The sequence below is a fragment of the Heptranchias perlo genome, chromosome 3 (genome assembly GCF_035084215.1).
Source record: "Heptranchias perlo isolate sHepPer1 chromosome 3, sHepPer1.hap1, whole genome shotgun sequence".
Lineage (NCBI taxonomy): Eukaryota > Metazoa > Chordata > Chondrichthyes > Hexanchiformes > Hexanchidae > Heptranchias > Heptranchias perlo.
In genome coordinates, this window is record NC_090327.1 from 50193513 (window position 1) to 50214072 (window position 20560).

A 20560-nucleotide genomic window follows, 5' to 3' on the forward strand; every position below is an offset into this window, starting at 1 on the left:
AAACTTTCCATATATCATATAACAGTGACTGGACAAAAGGAATTGTTTAACTCTTTTTAGTGGTTCTGCTTAATATTCTTTCTAAAACCTAATCTGCTATATTGCCATTTTTGCATTAATACTAAGTGGTTTTGAGGGATTATCAGCATGAATGATCTGACTGCTGAGTGTAACAAAGTAGCGCATGTGAGACCAGGTTTAACAGGTAGTCCAACCAAATATCATATAACCCCAGTCTTTGCAAAGCTATATTTAAAAATGGCCTGGGCTCTTGGCAATGCTATAAGCTTTTGATTTTAATGTTATGAGGGATCTTACATTCCTGCCCCACTCTCTGAATATTAAAAATGAGCTACCTGGACAGCGGATCTCTGCTTGTGTCCAAGCGCACATGTGCAATGCTGCTTTGTCACTGAGTTAATTGATGCCAGCAATATGACACCACTGGCAGTACAAATCAAATCTTTTGGGTGTGCATTTTAGATATCTATTTGAGACTGTATGTCGTACAACAGCAGCCTAGTATGTGAACGAAGACTTCATGTCCTTAGAAAGTTTAATAAATTAGAAAGATATCTAGAGAACGAAAATATAATAAAGAATAGTCAGCATATATTTCAGAAAGGAAATTCATGAGTGACCAACCTTATTGAATTCTTTGCAGAAGTAACAAAGAGTAAACAAGGGTAATGCAGTAGATGTAATATATCTTGGAGTTCAAAAGGCCTTTGAGAATTTACCGCATTGTAAACTTATGGCTAAGGTCAGAGCCATGTGGGGTCAGGGGATAGGTAACCGAATGGATAGCAAGTTGGCTACAAAACAGAAAGTAGGGGTTAAGGACAGCTACTCAGACTGGCAGAAGGTGGGAAGTGGTGTTCCACAGGGATCGGTGCTGGGACCACCGTTCACAATTTATGTTAACTATTTGGATTCGGGACTTGTCTGCAAATTTTGAAATTGTACTTCCGACACCAAATTGGGGGGGACAGTTAATACAAAGGAAGAATGCGTCAAAATGTAAGAGGACAATAAACTTGCAAAATGAACTTGTAATTGGCAAATGAATTTCAATATAGATCAGTGTGAGGTGGTACATTTTGGTAGGAAGAATAAGGAGGCCATAAACTGCGTGGATAATACTCTAAACAGGATAGAGGAGCAAAGAATGAGAGGGTTGTCCTATGTGGAAAGATTGAGGGAAAATGGGCTTATATTCTCTGGAGTTTATAAGAACGAGAGGTGATCTCATTGAAACGTATAAAATTCTTAGAGGCTTGACAGGGTAGATGCTGAGAGGCTGTTTCCCCTGGCTGGAGAGTCTACAACTAGGGGGCATAGTCTCAGGATAAGGGGTCAGCCATTTAGGACTGAGATAAAGAGGAATTTCTTCACTCAAACAGATGTGAATTTTTGGAATTCTCTACCCCGAGGGCTGTGGATTCTCAGTCGTTGAATATATTCAAGGCTTAGATCGATAGATTTTTGGACTCTAAGGGAATCAAGGGATATGGGGATAGGGTTGGAAAGTGGAGTTGAGGTCGAAGATTAGCCATGATATTGAATGGCGGAGCAGGCTCGAGGGGCCGTATGGCCTACTCTTATTTCTTATGTTCTTGTGTTCAAAGGGATCTCGGGGTACACATCACTAAAAGTAGTGACGCAGGTTAATAGGGCCATAAAAAAGGCAAATCAAGCACTAGTATTCATGTCTAAAGGGATAGAATTGTAAAGCAAAGAAGTTATGTTAAACTTGTATAGAACCTTGGTTAGATCACACTTGGGAGTATTGTGCACAGTTCTGATCTCCATCTTCTCTGGACTCAGCAAAGGTCCCGGCAGATTGGAAAACTGCTAATGTAACACCCTTATTTAAAAAGGGTAGTAGGCAGAAGGCTGGAAATTATAGACTAGTTAGCCTAACATCTGTGGTGGGTAAAATTTTGGAGTCTATTATTAAGGAGACAGTAACTGAAGATTTAGATAAACATAACTTAATAGGACAAAGTCAGCATGGCTTTATGAAGGGGAAGTCATGTCTGACAAATTTGCTTGAGTTCTTTGAGGACATAACGTACAGGGTGGATGAAGGGGAACCAGTGGACGTAGTGTATTTAGACTTCCAGAAGGCATTCGACAAGGTGCCACATAAAAGATTATTGCTCAAGATAAAGAATCACTCGATTGGGGGTAATATTCTGGCATGGGTGGAGGATTGGTTATCTAACAGGAAGCAGAGAGTTGGGATAAATGGTTCATTCTCGGACTGGCAACCAGTAGCCAGTGGTGTTCCACAGGGGTCGGTGCTGGGTCCCCAACTCTTTACAATCTATATTAACGATTTGGAGGAGGGGACCGAGTGTTAACATATCAAAGTTTGCAGATGATACAAAGATGGGAGGGAAAGTAGAGAGTGAGGAGGACATAAAAAACCTACAAGGGGATATAGACAGGCTGGGTGAGTGGGCAGAGATTTGGCAGATGCAATACAATATTGGAAAATGTGAGGTTATGCACTTTGGCAGGAAAAATCAGAGAGCAAGTTATTATCTCAATGGCGAGAAACTGGAAAGTACTGCAGTACAAAGGGATCTGGGGGTCCGAGTGCAAGAAAATCAAAAAGTTAGTATGCAGGTGCAGCAGGTGATCAAGAAGGCCAACGGAATGTTGGCTTTTATTGCTAGGGAGATAGAATATAAAAACAGGGAGGTTTTGCTGCAGTTATATAAGGTATTGGTGAGACCGCACCTGGAATACTGCATACAGTTTTGGTGTCCATACTTAAGAAAAGACATACTTGCTCTCGAGGCAGTACAAAGAAGGTTCACTCGGTTAATCCCGGGGATGAGGGGGTGGACATATGAGGAGAGGTTGAGTAGATTGGGACTCTACTCATTGGAGTTCAGAAGAATGAGAGGCGATCTTATTGAAACATATAAGATTGTGAAGGGGCTTGATCGGGTGGATGCGGTAAGGATGTTCCCAAGGATGGGTGAAACTAGAACCAGGGGGCATAATCTTAGAATAAGGGGTTGCTCTTTCAAAACTGAGATGAGGAGAAACTTCTTCACTCAGAGGGTGGTAGGTCTGTGGAATTTGCTGCCCCAGGAAGCTGTGGAAGCTACATCATTAAATAAATTTAAAACAGAAATAGACAGTTTCCTAGAAGTAAAGGGAATTAGGGGTTACGGGGAGCGGGCAGGAAATTGGACATGAAGCTGAGTTCGGATCGGTCAAGGCCCTGTGGGTGGCGGAGTGGGCCCAGGGGCTGAGTGGCCGGGTCCTGCTCCTACTTCTTGTGTTCTTTAGATTTGAGGTTAGGATCAGATCAGCCATGATCTTATTGAATGGCGGAGCAGGCTCGAGGGGCCGATTGGCCTACTCCTGCTCCTATTTCTTATGTTCTTATAGAAAGGATATAGAGGCATTGGAGAGGGTGCAAAAAAGATTCACAAGGAATAGTACCAGAACTGAGAGGATATCCTTATCAGGAAAGGCTGAACAGGCTGGGACTCGGCCTTTTCTTTAAGAGAAAAAAAATGAGGGGTGACCTTATTTTATTTATTCATGGGATGTGGGTGTCGCTGGCAAGGCCAGCATGTATTGCCCATCCCTAATTGCCCTTGAGAAGATGGTGGTGAGCTGCTTTCTTGAACCGCTGCAGTCTGTGTGGTGAAGGTACTCCCACAGTGCTGTTTGGTAGGGAGTTCCAGGATTTTGACGCAGTGACTATGAAGGAACAGCGATATATTTCCAAATCAGGATGGTGCGTGACTTGGAGGGGAACTTGCATGTGGTGGCGTTCCCATGCGCCTGCTGCCCTTGTCCTTGGTGGTAGAGGTTGTGTGTTCGGGAGGTGCTGTTGAGGAAGCCTTGGCAAGTTGCTGCAGTGCATCTTGTAGATGGTACACACTGAAGCCACAGTGTGCCGGTGGCGAAGGGAGTGAATGTTTAGGGTGGTGGATGGAGTGCCAATCAAGTGGGCTGCTTTTTCCTGGATGGTGTCGAGCTTCTTGAGTGTTGTTGGAGCTGCACTCATCCAGGCAAGTGGAGAGTATTCCATCACACTCCTGACTTGTGCCTTGTAGATGGTAGAAAGGCTATGGGGAGTCAGGAGGTGAGTCACTCACCGCAGAATACCCAGCCTCTGACCTGCTCTTGTAGCCACAGTATTTATATGGCTGGTCCAGTTAAGTTTCTGGTCAATGGTGGACCACCCCCCAACCCAGGATGTTGATGGTGGGGGGATTCGGTGATGGTAATGCCGTTGAATGTCAAGGGGAGGTGGTTAGATTCTCTCGTTGGAGACCAGATAGAGGTCTTTAAGATAACTAAAAGGGTTTGATAGGGTAGACGTAGAGAAAATGTTTCCACTTGTGGTGGAGTCCAAAACTAGAGGTCATAAATATGTCATTAAGAAATCCAATAGGGAATTCAGCAGAAACATCCACATCCTAGAGTACTAAAGGAAGTGGCCCTGGAAATAGTGGATGTATTGGTGATCATCTTCCAAAATTCTATAGACTCTGGAACAGTTCCTACAGATTGGAGGGTGGCAAATGTAACCCCACTATTTAAAAAAGGAGGGAGAGAAAAAATGGAATTACAGACCAGTTAGCCTAATATCAGTAGTGGGGAAAATGCTAGAGTCTATTATAAAAGATGTGATAACAGAACGCTTGGAGGGCATTAACGGGATTGGACAAAGTCAGCATGGGTTTATGAAAGGGAAATCATGCTTAACAAATCTACTGGAGTTTTTTGAGGATGTAACTAGTAGAGTAGATAGGGGAGAACCAGTGGATGTGGTGTATTTGGATTTTCAGAAGGCTTTTGATAAGGTTCCACACAAGAGGTTAGTGTGCAAAATTAAAGCACATGGGATTGGGGGGAATATACTGGCATGGATTGAGAATTGGTTGACAGGCAGGAAACAAAGAGTAGGAATAAACAGGTCTTTTTCTGGGTGGCAGGCAGTGACTAGTGGGGTACCGCAGGGATCAGTGCTTGGGCCCCAGCTATTCACAATATATATCAATGATTTAGATGAGGGAACTAAATGTAACATTTCCAAGTTTGCAGATGACACAAAGCTGGGGTGGAATGTGAGCTGTGAGGAGGATGCAAAGAGGCTCCAATGTGATTTAGACAAGTTGGGTGAGTGGACAAGAACATGGCAGATGCAGTATAACGTGGATAAATGTGAGGTTATCCACTTCGGTTGTAAAAACAGAAAGGCAGATTATTATCTGAATGGTGATAGATTGGGAAAAGGGGAGGTGCAACGAGACCTGGGTGTCCTTGTACACCAGTCGCTGAAAGCCAGCATTCAGGTGCAGCAAGCAGTTAGGAAGGCGAATGGTATGTTGGCCTTCATTGCAAGAGGATTTGAGTACAGGAGCAGGGATGTCTTACTGCAGTTACACAGGGCCTTGGTGAGACCACATCTGGAGTATTGTATGCAGTTTTGGTCTCCTTATCTGAGGAAGGATGTCCTTGCCATTGGAGGGAGTGCAACGAAGGTTTACCAGACTGATTCCTGGGATGGCAGGACTGACTTATGAGGAGAGATTGGGTTGACTAGGCCTATATTCACTAGGATTTAGAGGAATGAGAGGTGATCTCATCGAAACATATAAAATTCTAACAGGACTAGACAGGCCAGATGCAGAGAGGATGTTCCCGATGGCTGGGGAGTCCAGAACCAGGGGTCACAGTCTCAGGTTACGGGGTATGCCATTTAGAATCGAGATGAGGAGAAATTTCTTCACTGAGGGTGGTGAACCTGTGGAATTCTCTACCACAGAAGGCAGTGGAGGCCAAGTCATTAGATGTATTCAAGAAGGATATAGATATATTTCTTAATGCTAAAGAGATCAAGGGTTATGGGGAAAAAGCGGGAACAGGGTACTGAGTTAGACGATCAGCCATGATCATTTTGAATGGCGGAGAAGGGCCGAATAGCCTACTCTTGCTCCTATTTTCTATGTTTCTTTACTCAGAGTGGTAAGAATGTGGAACGTACTCACACAAGGAGTAGTTAAGGTGATTAGCGTAGATGCATTTAAGGAGAAGCTAGATAAGCACATGAGGGAGAAATGAATAGAAAGGTATCCTTATAGGGCTAGATGAAGAGGGGTGGAAGGAGGTGCATGTGGAGCATAAACGCTGGCGTAGACCAGTTGGGCCAAATGGCCTGTTGTAGTTTTGATGTAACTTGATGTAAATTCAGTTTATTTTACTTGTTAAAAGGCCTTTTTTTTAATTCATTGTGATTAAACTATGGCCGTTTAAACTCTAGCCTTTTTAAAAAAAACAGGTATTTACTGAGTAATCAACAGATTAATTTATCCTTTTTGCCTCCAAAAAAATACTTAGATGGTCTAGAGGCCCCATTTCAATTAAAGAACTGAAGGTGTCTTCCTGTAGAGCCACTCTTTTAAAAGTGTCTCCAAGAAGGTTGTACAGACTCCTATCAGTTTTTTGAAGGCAAATGTATTCCCCTTAAATGTCAGGATACTAATATGAATATTTAGCCCCATGAAGTTTATGGCCACAGTGGGTTTAAAAAAAATGCTAGTTCTACTTCTCGTGTTCGACCCTGGAATAAGAGAGAATGTCAAATATATGTTATAAACCCAGTGCCAATGCTGCTTGCATCACCATAGTATTTGTTTCAAGTTCTAATAGTGGCTAACATTTTAATTTCAGTTCAGCTGCTTTTTGTTTAGCTGAATAATTTTTAAATTATTGTGACAATTGAGATTATTTTTCGGTTTTCTTTCGGTTGAGACTATTTCAGATGCTGTTAGAAAGGATGAATGCGTCTTACTTTGCATTCTGTACTTGCTGAAGAAAGGTTGTGTGTGGAAGTGGAAATCAAGATGCTTAGCAGTAAATTAACTTGCACTAAGCTACCAATACCTATTTTAAGCAGATCTACATATACGTTCTGTTTTACATGGGCATCCCTTAGTTTTTCTCCCCATGTGACATTTCAAACAAATAGAAACTTTAAAATTGCATTCCTCCATGTGCTCTTAATAGTTAAACATAAATTGGGGAATTTAGGTGGACTCGAAGGAAAAAAGTAGTTGATGTAGAGTATGTCAGCTTCTGTAGAAATAGAGGATATCTGGGGGGAAATGGTAATGCTGACTAAAAATATAAATGAACAGTTATTAGTGACTATGCAAAGTTTAGGATAAGTCCACTGAAGAACTTGGGTCTGCAGTATTTCTTTGATGTTACCACTCCTTTTTAAATTAATGCTGAATACCATGGGACTTGTATTGAATTAGGTTTTGCAAATGCATGGACCTTGTTGGAAATTGATCTGTAACAAAATCCATCTTCTCTACTAAAGTAACCTTGTCTTTTCAGTACTTCAGTGAGAGAGTTTTTATGTCTGGATGATCCACCGGGTCCCTTTGACAGCCTAGAAGAGAGTAGGGTAAGTTTTGTTGAATTCTCTAGGGTGTGAAATAACTATAGCAAATTAACAAATGGTTTCTGCGCACAGTAGTGTCATTGTTTTTATGGACAATGAAACATTTGCTGAAGAATGCAGGAATGCTAGAAGTGGGTGAAGTTAATGGAATGGGTACCAATACATTTTAATGTTGAACTTGTCTACACAAGATGACTTTTTAAGTCATGTAGTCAAACATTCAGATTTTAGTGGGAAAATAGTGTCTGAAATGTTGCTATAAATGTTACTGAGCCAGTACCATTACTTAATCTTTTATTTATAATTCCACCTACAATATTTGGGCACTTTGTAGATGCCACGCAAATTGGATGAAAACAGTATATTTGTTTTTGGGGGGATAGTAATTTTTATTTTGTACCTGCAAATCTATCCTTCCATGCCCAGTTCTTAAAAGTTTGTAAGACCTCCTACTTCCTTTTATCAGGCTGATTCCCTTTGTGGTGGCGATTGTGTTGGTATTTATCATACCTTCTCATATCTAAATCTGGATAGGTTATTAGGCTTCAATTCACACAATTTATGCAATTCAAAACTTCAAAATTGTAGTTGCTGTCATGTACACTTTTTTCCATATGTGAAAGTAAAGCTAATTAAATCAAGGCTTTGAAGAATGGTTAATTGGTTTCAGAATGACCATTAATTTTGTAAATTTGGTATTTCCTATCACATTATCTACATCCTCCCTATAAATACAAAGAATACTTCTTCATTCCACATACTTTGTGGGAGTATAGCCTAGTTCAGCTTAATGGGTTCTATGGATGCTATGTCCTGAGCAAGCATGAGAATGTCATGATGCAGTTATGAGGTGCCACATTTGCTCATCTATTCCCACGGTGTATTAAGTCCTGAGACCTATGCCATTGTTTCAGTTCATTTTTCCTAAAATAAAGATTCTTTGCTCCTTACATTGGGCCTCTTGTCAAAAGTTTGGGCAGCGTTCTGAAGCCAAGCATATGAAAGAAATTTGTGCTCTTTTTAGTCAGCCACACAGGGGGAAACACCAAAGCATTGGCACACAAGACAAAAATTGTAATTTTCACATTTAACAATTCTTTGAGAAATCTACTGACTCCCTCCTAGGGATAAACCAAAGGGAATCTTGCATCCGTCTTCCCTTCGCCCCCAACCTTGGTCGTCATGCTGAGGAATGAAACAGCACAATGCCTGAACAATGCTATCTGTGACTCAGCTGAATCAATAAGACATATGATGCCACCTGTAACTGGGCAAACTAGAACTGCAATGGAATCAGTTCTGTCTAGCAATAGGCAGTTGGGGAGAAAAGATTCCCTCAAATGGATGGGGAAAAAGATTTGAATTGATATAGCGTCCTTCACGACCTCAGGACGTCCCAAAGAGCTTCACAGCCAATGAAGTACTTTTGAAGTGTATTCATTGTTGTAATGTAGAAAATACGGCAGCCAATTTGTGCACAGCAAGGTTCCACAAACAGCAATGAAGAAAATGAGCAGATCATCTGTTTTTAGGTGTTGGATGAGGGATAAATGTTGACCAGGACACTGGGCGAGCTCGCCTGCTCTATTTTGGAATAGTGCCGTGGGATCTTTTATATCCATCTGAGGGGACAGACGGGGCTGCGGTTTAATGTCTTGTCTGACAGTGCAGCACTTCCTCAGTACTGCACTGAAGTGGCAATCTGGATTATGTGCTCAAGCCTCTGGAGTGGCACTTGAGCCCACAGCCTCTGACTCCGAGGCGAGAGTGCTACCACTGAGCCATGGGGAAGCAGAGGGAGATGGTGACATTGCCCAAGAATGCATTGTTAAAGCAAAGTTTTGAGTACAGAGTTATTTAATGTGGAGTTATCCAAAGCCTTGATGTAGTGGCTCCAGTGTGGAACTCTTTCCAGGATCACAGCAGATACCTTTCATGAAACTCCTCGTGGTCACTTCCCTATGGACCACAGTCTGGGCCAACATACTTAAATGATCTACTTCTAAACCCAAAATAGACTAGGCATAAAGGGTCCATTGAGCCTCTGGCACTCTTGCATAGTACACCACTCAGCCTTAGTGTACTTCATCCCAGGTATATGTTCCACCACATTCCCTATCCTGGTCCAATTTGGCTTATCACTTTACTCATCCACTCTGAAGCCCTCATCCATGTCATCTTTACCTCCAGGCTGAAGTTCTGTTATTGTAACTCTCAGATCAGATTTCCCATCCCTGATGATAGATACCTTGATTAGTCCATGCGTGGCATCTACTAACAGAGCTTATAACATAAAATGGGAAACGTGTGTGCAGTGGTCATACTTTAAGTTTTTTAGTTCCACAAGTTCTGAAGTATCTCCAGCATCTGTTCAACATTAGCTTAAAACCTAGTTTTATTTGGGTTCATGTTAGCCATTAAGTTTTTCATGATCCATTTATGTTTTAATCATTAGGGGATCACCTGTTGGTGTCACGTTTTATCCAAGATATTTGAAGATTGTGCCCAATTAGGCCATCAATGGTTCTCGACTAAGACGTTAACTTAGTTCTTTACAAGTTAATATATCTATTTAAACCTTTTTGAATGTATGAGTTCAAATTTCTTTCATGGATAATGGTACTGCTGGTGTTAATTTTGACTTGTAGACTTAGCGAACCTTATTGTAGATCCACCATATTTGTGATCTGACAAGGCAGTCCGAAGGTTAAAACTCTAGCTAAGTCCCAAGATTATTCTGCAGTTTCAATTGGGTCAAAAATCGCAAATCAAAACTGGAACTTTGCTTGCATTGAGTACGTACTTACAAAAGCCTAAGTCACGTTCTTTTGCACAGAGGATTTTATGCAGTATTGACAGTTATTCGTTTCATATGGTGCAAAGACCCAAGGCAAACCAGTAAAGTAGCAGATAGCCAGATGTCTAGTTGAGAACACTTAACGTTACCATTTTGCAGGGTCACTTTGTGGATACTTGCTTGGCATCTTTCAATCAGGTTCCAATTGATACCATATGCAAGGCTGTTGCATTCCTCCCACTTTTTTAGTAAATCTGGCTGTCTAAATTTAATTGCAGTGCAGTGTATTTAGAATATTTGTTCAAACACTTGGTGTCATGGCTCCTATGCAGGGACGTCCCCTCTCCTTTAATTTTGTATCATTTTGGTACACTCCTGTACCAAAGGATGCAGAATGAAGATGATGATAGATTTCCTAGGGGATATGGGGAAAGAGGAGGAGAGGAGAGTTACTGTCAAGTGATTAGTAATTATTGGGTATCGCTTCAGGCCAAAACAAACTGGTGCTGTTGTCTGAGGTTTTATATAGCATAAGAGTAAGAGATGATGTGCAACATCTCCTAACTGCAAAGTCACAATATTCTCACTATTGTATTCAGCACATGGTTTCCCAGAACTTCTGAAGTCATGCTGTACTCCTACAGTGGTTGACAGATTTAGATGAAGCTGATCTTACCAAGTAGGAAATCTTTATTTCTTCTATTTAAAACTTAAAATCCATGTAGTAGTAATACACCATAAATGCTGGAACTACACATGGTTGGTTAGTGTCTGGAAAAGAGGGAGGGGTTAATTTGAGTGTAATCCCTTTTTCCAATGCTAATTGACCTGTAGTATGTTTCCAACATTTTCTGTTTTTATCCACACACTAATGTCTTATTAAACACTACCTGCTCCACCTGTGGCCGAGTCTGCGGCTCCAGGATTGGATTATTCAGCCACCGCAGAACCCCCCTCCCGGAGTGGAAGCAAGTCAGCCTTGACCCTGAGGGACTATCTAAGAAGAAGAAAAAAATGTCTTACTGTGCTTGGAAAGTTACAACACATTTGTACCACAGTTATGATTATTTAAGACAGAAACTCTGATAGCAGTTGTAGCATCTGAATGATATAGTTCAATGAAGAATGCAGTGTATTACATTTAGTTATGGTTTCCCACTACAGGCCTTCTGTGAAACATTGGAAGAAACTAACTACAGACTGCAAAAGGAGCTTTCTGAAAAACAGAAGGAAGTTGAGGCTTTGAAGAAATTACTGGAAGAAAAACATCTTCATATAGAAGTTTTAGAAAGTAGAGTAAGGTATTTAGATATGAGATTTATTTGTGGAGTGTCTTATGGTTTGTCTAATCAATGACTTTGAGTTTTAACAATTCAGTCATTCCACTTTTACCACAAGGTCTGCAGAGTTAAATGATTAAATTGCTACCTTCCATTTGGGATATTTAGATGACTGGGCAGTGTCAAGAGTTAGGATGGGGACAGGCTTGAGACCCGATCTAGTCAGTTCATGGACTGAGCTGTGTCCAGCAAGACTAGAAAGAAAAATCATAGGGGCGAATTGCGCTTTGTCGCCCTTGATGTCTTTCAGTAGCTGTCCATAGGGGCTCTGCTGGTGACTTTGGGGCATTATTCACTTGGTCTCTTGGCTGTAAAATTACACAAAAAAAAAGAAAATTATGCAAAATACCCTTTTTCTTTTAAAAACAGCTTTCAAAATAGTTTTGATGTGATTCTGTAGGTCCAGCTCCTGAATTACTTTTAATATCTGTTTTGGGGGGCGGGGGGCGGAATGTGTTAATTTGCTTTAATTCTTACTAAAGCTAAGGACAGATGTTTTGTCAGACACTAGATAATTACAGGGGTATTGGTAAATTAACATCAGTGGTAATGAGTCGTCAGAGTATAGATGTGTACTGTACTGCTGAATTATTTAATAGTCTAGATTTCACAATTGGACTATGCTCGTCTGTGTAAAGAATTGTAGAACATTACAATCCAATTGGCAGTCTAATTTTGTTTGTCTATTATTGTATAGTGTGAACTTTATTTAATAGACTCAAATGTGTGTGATGTTTTCTGCCTCTTGGTTGTCCTTACCTGCTCGATCCGTGCATGGCAGTAGCTATTCTTGTCTGGACTTTGAATGCTGGGCAGATTGTTCAACCATAAGTGTCATCATAGCCAAGCCTGAATCTGTCCTCACATAGCAGCACAGCAGGGCAAACCTCCCATTGACAATTTAAAGAGCCTCTTGTCAATTTCTGAGTTTGAAGGTTACCATTACATTTCAAATCTGGCTACCTATTCTTGTTTTACTGCTTGACACTAAAATTGTGCCACAGCAAAGAACTGCAGCATGAATATATGCATACAGTAAAACTAGTATGTTGTCTAATTTTTGTATTAAAATGTTTTGTATTCTTGACTCTTGTAGGGAAATGTCCTTGGAACAGGACAAAACACGCAGACCCTCGGGGCAGGAGAGTGAATGTAGTGGAGAGGTTGAGTCTTCTGCAGTAGAGGCTGACCAAGCTGTAATAGAGGATAACAGGTAATTTTGAAGACACAGACACTGACTTACAGTCCATGGGGAAAAATGCATAAATTTTGAAGATTATAACGAATACATCTTCAATTTCTTTACCTAATTTGTTAATATGCTCTTGAAAACTGGGCCTGCAGATTTGTCCAGCTTCAATTACATTATTTTATTCATTACAGTTTTTCTGTTGTTACAAATGCCTGTAAGTCTTTTTCCTTCACTAATCTCATTTTCTGTCTGCTTCTAGTGTCTTATCCATCTTTTCCACTATGAAGATGTTAATTTAACAATTTTGTTGTGCCTTTTATCTTCTATTTGTTTTTTTAAGGGGTTGACTTTCTTTACCTCTTTATGTACTTTGCTATTACCATTAATACGATCAGCAAGTTGCTTTTCTGCTGCATTTCCCTACATTATAACAGTGAGCACACTTCAAAAGTACTTCATTGTCTGTAAAGCGTTTTGGGATCTCCAGAGATTATGAAAGACACTATATCAATGCCGATTCAGTCTTTACTCTAAGGCTTTTTTCGGGAAAGCCTTTTAGGGAATTTCACCCAAAGAATAGGCTTTTGAAGTGTGGCCTGGGCAGGTAGATGGAAAGATGGTGCTGGAGGCTATGACAAGGCCCATAGGCTGTACAAATGGGGAATTGACCAGTAGTGAACCTCACTGCTCCAATCCGCACTCCTTTTTCCCCACCTAACTGCTCCAACCAGTCGGGGACTGGCCTCCTTGGATTCTGGCCCCATTCCTTGGCATACTCCCCAAAGAATGAGGAAGCTGGAAGATGGGAATGAGGAAACACAACTATGCTGCCACTCGGAGTCTTGCAACTACAGACGAGTATTTACATTAGAAATTCCCATTATAAATGTTTACATAAGTGGTTTCAGTGATAAAATTTTCACACAAAAGTATTAAAAATAATGATGAGGAAGTAAGGTTTGTGAACAAGTGGTGTGTGCCATACACAGAGCTTATAATGTATAGATTGCTGAGTTGTGGTTTGGTATTATACAAAGTGCAGTGGAGGCTTTCAAAACTTTCTCTAAAAGATATGTAGTAGCCAATTCTTGCATATTTGTGTTGCTGTTGAGATCAATTTATTTTTCTTTAATACTATTTCAGTTCTGGAATGGTGTCTGATGAAGAACAAGCTGGAGCCTGCTGGAACAACCCTATAACTGAAACATCTTCATCAGTAGAAGAAGCCCAAGCTGCAGAAGAAGACTAATAGAACACCCAACATCAGCATTTGTTAATGATTGTTTCTCTCAGCGGTGATATTATATTGCAGCAATAGCTGTAGCTGGAATACAGCTAAATGCTACAACTCCATATGATTTCTAGTATTTGTATGTTTTTAGGATTCATCATTCCTGAAGTAGCCAAGGAAATTTCCCTTTTCTATAAACAAATCTCAATATATTTTTGCTTGATGCAACAAAATAGATTTTATTAGTAAATCGGCTTTACTAGGCTATCTGATTTGTGCATTTAACTGTAGCTCCAAATGATTGCTTTGCAAATAAATTGGGCTATTGATTCGATGCTAGAGCCATTCAATTTTATTTGTTCAATAATTGGTTTTCTGTAAGCTGCATTCAATCTCCACCTAGAAGTATAAACAGCAATAGTTTGGCTAAAGTAGTAAATGCATTACAGGTAGATGCAAATATAAGATATATTGCCATTTCAGTCATCCAAGCCATAGTTGCCTAGCAAAATAAAAGCCAAGTTATTTCTTGGAGCTAACTAAATTGAGCTGTCTAAATGTTCCACATGATGATTTTGGTTTTGAATGTCATTGGGTTTCTCAAACAAAACTACTGGGTTTGAATGGGCATCAATATGGTTCAACTTAAAGTGCTTCAACCTTGTTTAAGCAGCGTGAATTATGTTTTAGCCAATGGACACAACTGCAGCACTTGACCTCGTTTAGGTTTGTTCACTAAATGTGTCTGTTAAACAGATTTTTGTTTAGATCAGATGAAAATATATACCTACATTAATTTTCAGTTTACTAAAATCATAATGTCTGTGATTTTTGCTGATTTTGACTGTCCTGTTGTATGGCACAGTAGTTTACGGTTTATTACTAATTTGTGACTAGAAAAAAACGCAAACTGTTCACTAAGTCGTGTGGTGCATTTTTTGCCAAGTTTCATTGGCAAAAGATGTTTTAATTTTTGAGATATTGCACGGTGCCTTTTTACCTGTTGTTACAATCAAATTAACTGGTTTTGCTTCATTTATTTTGGTTTATCAAAAATTGCATGTCTAAGTGCCTTGTTTTTCTAGATTTGCAAGAGGTGTAGGTAATCACATTTGTGATTTGTTTTTGCTTCACCCATATCTTTGTTACTGAGAGTCTATGGAAAATGTTGGACTGTTCTGAAGCCAAGATATGGGATTTTTTTGAGTATTTATACCAGAACTGCCTGATTTCATATTAGAAATCTTTTTAATTTATGCTAGTAATTTAGATTGAGTTCTATAGTCCCTAAATACAATAAATTTAAACAGGAGATCAGCTACTTCAAACTTCCACTGGAAGGTGGAAAGTCTTGCATCAAATGTTTGGTCATGTATTGATGCACATTATTTGCGATGTGCCAAATTTATGGAGATTGTATGCATGACTTAAATTATAGCATATTACCATGGGACTACCCCACCATATTAAGATCTTTTATGTGAAAACAAATACAACTTTCTGAAAAGGGGAAATTTATTGGTTTTAATTTGCATGTTTGCATTGGTGGACAAAGAATGCTGCTTGCTTTTTTTTATAATAAAGACTTTTCCCATTGTCCCATGGACATGTTGGGCCGAAGGGCCTGTTTCCATGTTGTAAACTTCTATGATTCGATATTCAGTACTGTGATCTGTTTTTGACATTTAAAAATCCATATATTTAGATGCACAAAGTAGCAACTGATTTGTTTATTTGTGCATTTTCTTCAGAAACTACTCCCCAACTTCCGTTTATAGCAAGCATCTTCAAATGACAGGGCTCAGACTAGTTGCCATTATAGATGATCATTTGACCTAATTTCACTCTTCTGATATTGAGTTACATTGAAACCACAGCACAGAAACAGGCCATTCGGCCCAACTGGTCTATGCCGGCATTTATGCTCCACACGAGCCTCTTCCCTCACTACTTCATCTAACCCTAGGATACCCTTCTATTGCTTTCTCCCTCGTGTTTATCCAGCTTCCCCTCAAATGCATGTATGCTATTTGCTTCAACTACTCCTTGTAGTGTGTTCCACATTCTTAACACTTTGGGTAATGAGGTTTCTCCTGAATTCCCTATTGGATTTATTAGTGACTATTTTATATTTATGACCTCTAGTTTTGGACACCCCCCATAAGTGAAAACATTTTCTCAATGTCTACCCTTTCATTATCTTGAAGACCTCTATCAGGTCATCCCTCAGCCTTCTCTTTTCTAGAGGAAAGAGCCCCAGCCTATTCAGCCTTTCCTGAGAAGGATATCCTCTCATTTCTGGTATTAATTATCCTTGTGAATATTTGCGCACTCCCCAATGCCTCTGCATTCTTTCTATAATATGCAGAACTGCACTGTACTCTGTGGTCTAACCAAGGTTCTCTACAAGTTTAACATAACTTCTCTGCTTTTCAATTCTGTCCCTCTAAAAATGAAACCTGTGCTTGATTGTTCTAGATGTCTTTCTATTACGTAATCTTTCCTACCACTGAAGTTAAGCTAATTGATCCATAGTTCCCTGGACTTGTTCTATCTCTTTTTAAATATAGGAATAACATTATCCAGCTTCCCCTCAAATGCATGTATGCTATTTGCTTCAACTACTCCTTGTAGTGTGTTCCAGTCCTCTGGCACTATTCCCTTTTTTAATGAATTTCCCTTTTCCCCTTTCTGCTATCTCCTCCCTAACTTTTAACATTTGTGGATGCAATCCATTCAAACCTGGGGGTCTTATCCTCCCTAAGTTTGATTAGTTTATCAATTATCTACCCCACCACCTTCCCATCATAAAGGTCTTAATATGTTTTTTCAATCTCTTCTGTCCTGCCCACCTTGTCAGTCTCCCTGGTAAATACGGAGGCAAAGTAACTCTTCAGTATTTCTGCCATTTCGCTGTCGTTACTTGAGTTTATCTTGTGCATCCCATAGTAGACCTATCCCTATTCTGAATTTTCTTTTGTTTATATATCTGTGGAATACTATTTCTTTTTATATTCCTTGATAATTTAATCTCATAGTTCCTCTTTGCTTTTCTAATTTTTTTTACTACTTTCCTAACCTCTTCGTATTCCCTTTTGTCATCCTCTCCTTTTGTTGTCTATGTACTTAGAGTATGCTTTTTTCTTTTCAATTTTATCCATATCTCTTCATCCAGGGTGTTTCATTATTGGCTAGTTTGTTCTTGCTTTTTAGAGGAATTTCCTTCTCCTGAACTCTCGATCACTTTTAAATATTTCCCAGTGCTGTTCTATTTCTTTGTCAACATTTTTTTCCAATTTACCTGCCCCAATTCCATTTTCATCACTTCAAAATTAGCTTTTTCCAAATCTATTATATTGGTCTTTGTCTTATGTCTTTCTTAATCATTATTTTAATGCTAGCATGAACTATTCTAGTAACTCAGCTGAAAATGTTTAAAACTAGGCTGTATATCCTCTAGACAGAAATGTGAAGTATTTGTTGGCAGTCATCCTCCTAAATGCAAAATGTAGGGTTGTAAATTACTGATGGAAATGTGGTCTACAAATCTGCGGTTGACTTAAGGCTGCCAACTCCTTTTCAGGTAAACACTGAGCTAGTAAATTAACTCTTACTATGAAAAATTGAGTTTCCACTGCAAAAATAAATTTTGCACCACTTAATTAAAAATGCTGCTGAAATCATTTCTTAAAAGTCATCTGGTTTAAAATTTGTGATGGCCCATTTTTGGACACATAACTGATGATGTGCTTCCAACACGCGCATGACCTGGGAGGCCTAAGGTTCAGCAGAAATTAGACTCAAGGAATTGGCAGCCTTAAGTGAATGGCAGATTTGTAGACTGCATTTCAATCAGTAATTTACAGCCCTAGAAATTGGCATATGCATACCAATTTTTCTTTTCCATCATCTTCACATCTTTCATTGTTCTTGCTCTTTCTCCCTAGACTTCCCAAGACCACACACCTAGAAATCAGATCTCATGTAATGCAGAGCTCAATAAATAGAACTCATTCGGAAGTAATAAGAGCATAGAGATCTCAGATGGGAACAACAGTTGGGGCTACCAAGGAACTGTCAAAAATGGCACACAAGATGGATTCAAGAGTGGTAGATGCTGAGAGATTGTTTCCCCAGGCTAGAGAGTCTAGAACTAAGGGGCATAGTTGCAGGATAAGGGGTCAACCATTCAAGACTGAGATGAGGAGGAATTTCTTCACTCAGAGGGTTGTGAATCTTTGGAATTCTGTACCCCAGAGGGCTGTGGATGCTGAGTGATTGAATATATTCAAGTTTGAGATGGATAGATTTTTGGACTCTATGGGGATCGGGCAGGAAAGTGGAGTTGAGGTCAAAGAGCAGCAGTGATCTGATTGAATGGTGGAGCAGGCTTGAGGGGCCGTATGGCCTACTCCTATTTCTTGTGTTCGCATACCAGGAGTGTGAAACAGGCATCAGAATGTCAAAGAAAAATTTCAGAGAAGTGAAGGACAATAAGTTTCTTTTAGTTATATTGAGAAAAATGAGGGGTGGAATGGTGCCACAAAGTGGGATTAGTTGAGGCTATACAGGCTGAAAAAGTGCTAAATAACTTTTTTGCCTCAGTCTTTATCAAGGAGACGTGTAACTTTTTTCATCTGGAAAGGGGGGACTAGAGGGTGTTGCAGAAGTGAGTAGTGACACTATTCACATTACTACCATAATGGTTGCCAAACAACTGTACAAACTTAGTGACTAATTCCAGGGCCAGATAAGCGATTTCCAAGGGTCCTTAAGGCACTAAGGGAGGAATTTGCAGGAACTCTGGCATAGATCTTCCAGAAATCACTGAATACAAGAGACGAGACTGGAGAAAGGCAAATGTTACTTTTTTTTAAAAAAATGACCCAGGAAACTAGACCAGTGAGTTTGATGTCCATTATGGGTCAAGTTTCAGATACTATGTTTACAAAGAGTATCTGGAAAGAAATAAAATCATAAAAGATAGCTGATGTGGGTTCATGAAGGGGAGGTTTTGCCAATCTAATTTACTGGTTTTCTTTGAGCGTGTGACAAAGGAGCTTGATAGGGGTAAGGTAGTAGATGTGGTGTATTTGAATTTCAGTAAGGTCTTTGCTACAGTTCCTCTAGAAAGGCTGGTACTGAAAATAAGGAAAGCAGGAATCAGTGAAAATAATTTGCAATGGATACGTAATTGGTTGACTGATAGAACCCAGAGGGTGGTGGTACAAGGATTGTCATTAGCCTGGGAGAATATCAGTGGGGTCTGTTTTGGGATCTCTTGTTTAATATTTTCATAAATGATCTAGAGCTTGGAGTCACAAGTACAGTGCTTAAATTTGCAGATGATACAAAGCTAATGCAGGTGTAGACGGCAAAGCTGAAAAGGCTAAGCTATAGAAGAATTTGAATATACTTGGGAATGTCCTGAGGTGTGAAAGGTGCTATATCATGCAAGTTCTTTCTTTAATTTTGTTCGATCTCAGTAGTACATTTTTGGTTGGTACTATTGGTAAACATGTGACCAGAACTCAGCACTCAAACTGCAAAAGAACAATGGAATAACAGCAGTTCTCAACATTTTCATTCCCTCTACAATTATTGTTTTTGTCTAGTATGGCACAAGATCAAAGGTGTTTGCCAAGTGCAAATTTACAGAACTAATTTTTTTTAGCTTCCTTATTATACTTTGAAAATATGTGAAATCATTGGTGCTTTACAGCAGAATTTGGCAAACATCTAACAGTGAAAACACCCCACTCTGCCACTTTCACATTGCAAGGAATTCTACTGAACTGTTTTGCTAAAGTTCTTAGAGTTCAATCACTACTAATGAAAACAATAATGTTTTAGCATTACAAGGCCCACCTTTCTGCACCTGGTCTTTATTTTCAAATAGAAGTTGATATTTCAGCATTTCCAAATGTACTCTTGTTTGACCATTATCATAACTTATACTTTAATTTATCCTAAAATAATTATCTTTGAATACCTCCCCACTCTTGATTAATTTTGAATGAATATTAGAGCGACTGTTGCCTTGCTTTGAGAGATATATTGCTGAGGTGCTACTTTTTTGGCATTTTTTTTTTACACAGCAAGTGGTTAGGATCTAGAATGCACTGCCCGAGGGGGTGGTGGAGGCAGATTCAATCATGGCCTTCAAAACGGAACTGGATAAGTACTTGAAAGGAAAAAAATTGCAGGGCTACAGGGAAAGGGCGGAGCGCGGGACTAGCTAGATTGCTCTTGCATTGAGCCAGCGCGGACTCAATGGGCCGAATGGCCTCCTTCTGTGCTGTAACCTTTCTATGATTCTATACCTGCAGTGAGGTTTAAAAAAAATACAAGGATCCGTGAAAATTTGTATTGACCTTTTCATAGCATAATCAGTGGATCTGTTGATAACTCTTTTCTAGTATCCATGCAAACTATGAAAATGTTCCCGAAGATTCTCCAAGAAAATACACAGCTCATGTTTTCAGGAAATGCTAAAGAATCTCTTTTCTTGCAGTACATTCGCTGTTTGTTTCCAAGTTCAATAACTCAG

General features: G+C 39.6%; 2 protein-coding genes across 5 annotated transcripts in view; one reads left to right on the plus strand and one right to left on the minus strand.

Annotated features, from left to right (window-relative positions):
* The window catches only part of snx16 (sorting nexin 16), a 42957-nt gene extending 27289 nt beyond the window's left edge, over nucleotides 1–15668 (plus strand). For both annotated transcript variants that reach the window (XM_067979546.1, XM_067979545.1), the window contains exons 5-8: nucleotides 7384–7453; nucleotides 11412–11548; nucleotides 12684–12800; nucleotides 13923–15668. In XM_067979546.1, the coding sequence (XP_067835647.1) occupies nucleotides 7384–7453; nucleotides 11412–11548; nucleotides 12684–12800; nucleotides 13923–14028 (430 nt within the window). In that variant the 3' untranslated portion in view covers nucleotides 14029–15668. The remainder of the gene's footprint in view (nucleotides 1–7383; nucleotides 7454–11411; nucleotides 11549–12683; nucleotides 12801–13922) is intronic.
* Nucleotides 1–20560, minus strand: part of LOC137313795 (charged multivesicular body protein 4b-like) — a 72982-nt gene that overhangs the window by 20849 nt on the left and 31573 nt on the right. The window contains exon 6 of one of the 3 annotated variants that reach the window (XM_067979586.1): nucleotides 10920–11244. The exons of 1 other annotated variant lie outside the window; for it this stretch is intronic. The gene's annotated coding sequence lies outside the window, so the exon portion shown is untranslated. Of the gene's footprint in view, nucleotides 1–10919; nucleotides 11245–14349; nucleotides 14410–20560 lie in introns of those variants that run through there. One more of the 3 variants, XM_067979587.1, reaches the window with a different exon arrangement.